This window comes from Cynoglossus semilaevis, chromosome 9, assembly GCF_000523025.1.
Source record: "Cynoglossus semilaevis isolate Cse_v1.0 chromosome 9, Cse_v1.0, whole genome shotgun sequence".
Taxonomy (NCBI): Eukaryota; Metazoa; Chordata; class Actinopteri; order Pleuronectiformes; family Cynoglossidae; genus Cynoglossus; species Cynoglossus semilaevis.
In genome coordinates this window covers 7,635,273-7,638,519 of record NC_024315.1, presented here as the reverse complement: position 1 = coordinate 7,638,519, position 3,247 = coordinate 7,635,273, and the positions used below count along the sequence as shown (strand labels likewise).

Below are 3,247 nucleotides of genomic sequence, written 5' to 3'. Positions count from 1 at the left end.
GGGGGGGGGGGGGGGGGGGTTGGGGGGGAAGGGGGTGCTTCTTGTCCTATTTTGTATCACTGAAAAAAAAAGGGACAAGGCGAAGAAAATACACTTACAGCACTCGTAGATTCCTCAGTCCTGTGAAGTCGGCCTTGGTGATTTTGGTGAGGTTGTTTGCATTCAGATCCCTGGGCAGAAACAGGCAGAGGGAGGGGCTGTCAGGCTGTTACATTGATACGCTAATAAAGCAAGGACAAAGCAGGTGAGCACGTCTGTAGAGGACATTCCTTTTTCTATATAAAAAAACCCCAAACTCCTAACGTGACATGGCCAATGCAGGAATTGTACTTTGAGGCAACTGTGAGCAAATTTTAATTTCACCAAGAGGACTTTGTCTGATCAGAAATACGCCCTTTCTAAGTGAAAGCCACTTGTCCAAATCCGTTTTTGATTAAGTCGCCGCTCTCCAGACGAACCGACGTGGTCTACACACACCGGGCTAATGCAACTGTGCGAAACCGCAGAAACAGCCGCAGCCGTGGCTCCAACTTCAACATTTACACGTCAACTTTGTTCACTTTGGTTGTTCGGTTTGATCGGACCAGGTTCTAGTTCACACAAAGTTCCAGCTTTGACGATATCTAGGTTTTCAAGAAATTAATTTAAACGTGACTCAAAGATTTTTTTTTATATTTACCGTATAATTCTAATAAACCGTCGGCCCTGTGTTGGAGACACCTGACACTGAAACACATTTACATGGAGGGGAATTAAAGTTTTCTTTAGCATTATTCAAATGATCATTTTAATGAAATGATAATTATTTATAAAATAAAACGTGTTTGAATTGTTGGCGCCAGGTTTGGTTGCACATAACCTCCAAACGTCACGGTTTGCCCCCCGTTTCCTCCCCCTCGGTACTCACAGTCTCTCCGTGTTTCGGGGTATGTTCCTGGGCACGCTGCGCAGCCCTTGGCCGTGACAGTCCACTGTAGTACCAGTGCAGGAGCACGGGGCCGGGCAGGGCTGCCCATCTGCCCCGCTGAGCAGAGCCAAAGCCAGGGCAGCCAGCAGCAGCAGCAGCCCTGCAGCCGCCGGGGAGCGGCCAGGGCCAACGGCGCACCAGGCTCCCATCATCACTGCGGCAAGTGGCTGAATATGAGTCCCACGAACACAGGTTACAGGGAAACAGGAAGGCGACTAAAAACCGAGTCCCGAAATCCCACAGAGAGCTCACACAACTCCGCAACACGTAGATGCAGTCCTGCCTTCGCTGCTCTGCCCCGTCTTCTGATGGATGTCCCTAAAATCGCACTTGATGAATTTACATTTGTCTCTAGTTGAGGATTCTGCGCGTCAGGGCTGCGAGTCGAGAGTTTGTCCTCCTGGGTGAGGAGAGAGGCGGAGGACGAGACGCTGGACCGGTTCTCTCTCTGCGCTACAGCGGCGCAAACTTCCACATGTCCCCGGCATGCGGTGCGCAAATCCTCGGGTGTGATCTCGTGTCTGTCCGTGCAGTGGAAATGTCTTTGAGTCCGAGTGCGCAACCAGGCTGGTGGAACAGCTCAGACCCTGACCAGACCCACAGAACCACGCACTTTCACGCACATTTCAGTGATCCAGGTGAGACCTTCTTTATTCCTGATTCACAACACGCATCTGGCAAAATGAAGTCTTCGGTTATCCAAAAGAAAAAAAGAAGAAAAAAAAGAGGAAAAACCCTCCAAATGTTGCTGTGGTATTGATTCCGATGGCAAATCGATACAGATGCCAGTCAGTGGGCAGCGGAGCGGCGGGCAACGTGGGAAAACAGGCAAAAGTCCCGTCAAAGATCAGCGCGCAATACTATAATCCAACTCTGCGTGGTGCGTCAAGGCGCAGCTCCCGAGTGTGTGATTGGAGCGAGAGAGAGAGAGAGAGAGAGAGTGGGGGGCGGGGGGGCGAGAGAGTGAGAGAGGACAAGCTGCTGCGTCTATCCAGACAACTCTCTCTCTCACACACACACACACACACACGAAACACACTGCGTTTACGCTCAGCAGCAGCAGCAGCAGCAGGTTTCTAACTGGCCGCCAGTCAAACAGCAACAGTTTGATGGTAGAGACGGAGACTCCCTTCCCTTCCCTTCCCTCTCTCCCCTCCTCTCCCCTCACTGCAGTGTCCCAGTCACCTGACGCCTTGTTTCTCTGGCCTCAGGAAGGCGACAGAGCTTCTCGGTGAAACCAATCTGAAAAATGGGGAAAAACCCGCCGCATTCTAGTGTTTCCACGAAGTACACAACGGCCCTGGCACCAGCAGTGTCACAGTACGCAGTTAATCCTGAGTAAATGATCAAACAGGACATGATTTACATATCACTCCCTGGTCCGTCATAATCCTCAGATAAAAGAAGTATTTCTTAATTACCAGTGAGGAAATCAAACATCCGTCATAAACAATCAGGACATGACCAAGGGATGTTTACCAGGAGTCAAGGTCATGAAGGACTGACTCCAGTGATTCAGCAAAGACACACAGTGGTCAGAGTGAAACCTTCATGGCTTTTCACTGCGGTGACCATGTAATAAGTCTGGGCCCAGTGGTCGCAGCAGCTGTGGTCTGTAGCTACAATATTCTTTTCATAAATGTTAATAAAAGAATATTAGCCTCAGTTACGTTTTTCCATTTCAAACATTTCCTTCTTCTTGACTCTGTGTCTCGTAGATGAACAACTCTAACCTCACATTAAGACGTGTTCTACCTGAAGCGTACAACTTGAACAAACAGTGACTTGGAGTTAGGGTCATGTGAGTTCTCTGCTGCTCCTCCGTGGGGTTAACGACTTGAAGGCATGTTGCGATTGACATCTCCACTTCTGGACTGGGAAAAATGGTTTGGAAAAGTAACAATGGAACAAACTTTACCATACTTTATCCCAAATGGCTTCATTCACTGTTCCCTTCCCTCCAGGCTATACTGTTTTCCAGACTATACTTTATCCCAAAAGGCTTCATTCACTCCCTCCAGGCTATACTGTTTTCCAGACCTCCACCTCACCACAAACAAACCTGCACCAAGCTCTCACCTCATGAACCACACGTTTGATTCCTCTCCTCATTCAGTCTAATGCTGCGTTCAATGACATCCAAACCCCTGACGCCAGCAAATGTTTTAATGTAGATTCTCTTTTTTTTCTTGTGTTTATTTCACTTTATCTGGTATGGACTAATATATTGTGCATTAAAACGTCGATGTTTACTTAAACCACTGTCAGTATGTAATTATT

General features: G+C 48.3%; 1 protein-coding gene across 1 annotated transcript in view; it reads right to left on the bottom strand.

Annotated features, from left to right (window-relative positions):
* slit2 (slit homolog 2 (Drosophila)) overlaps positions 1 to 2,944 on the bottom strand; it is a 74,988-nt gene extending 72,044 nt beyond the window's left edge. Inside the window, exons 1-2 of the mRNA XM_025058215.1 lie at positions 908 to 2,944; positions 99 to 170 (exon numbers count right to left, since the gene is read on the bottom strand). Coding sequence (XP_024913983.1) covers positions 99 to 170; positions 908 to 1,119 — 284 coding nt within the window. The 5' untranslated portion in view covers positions 1,120 to 2,944. The remainder of the gene's footprint in view (positions 1 to 98; positions 171 to 907) is intronic.
* Between the last annotated feature and the right edge of the window lie 303 nt (positions 2,945 to 3,247).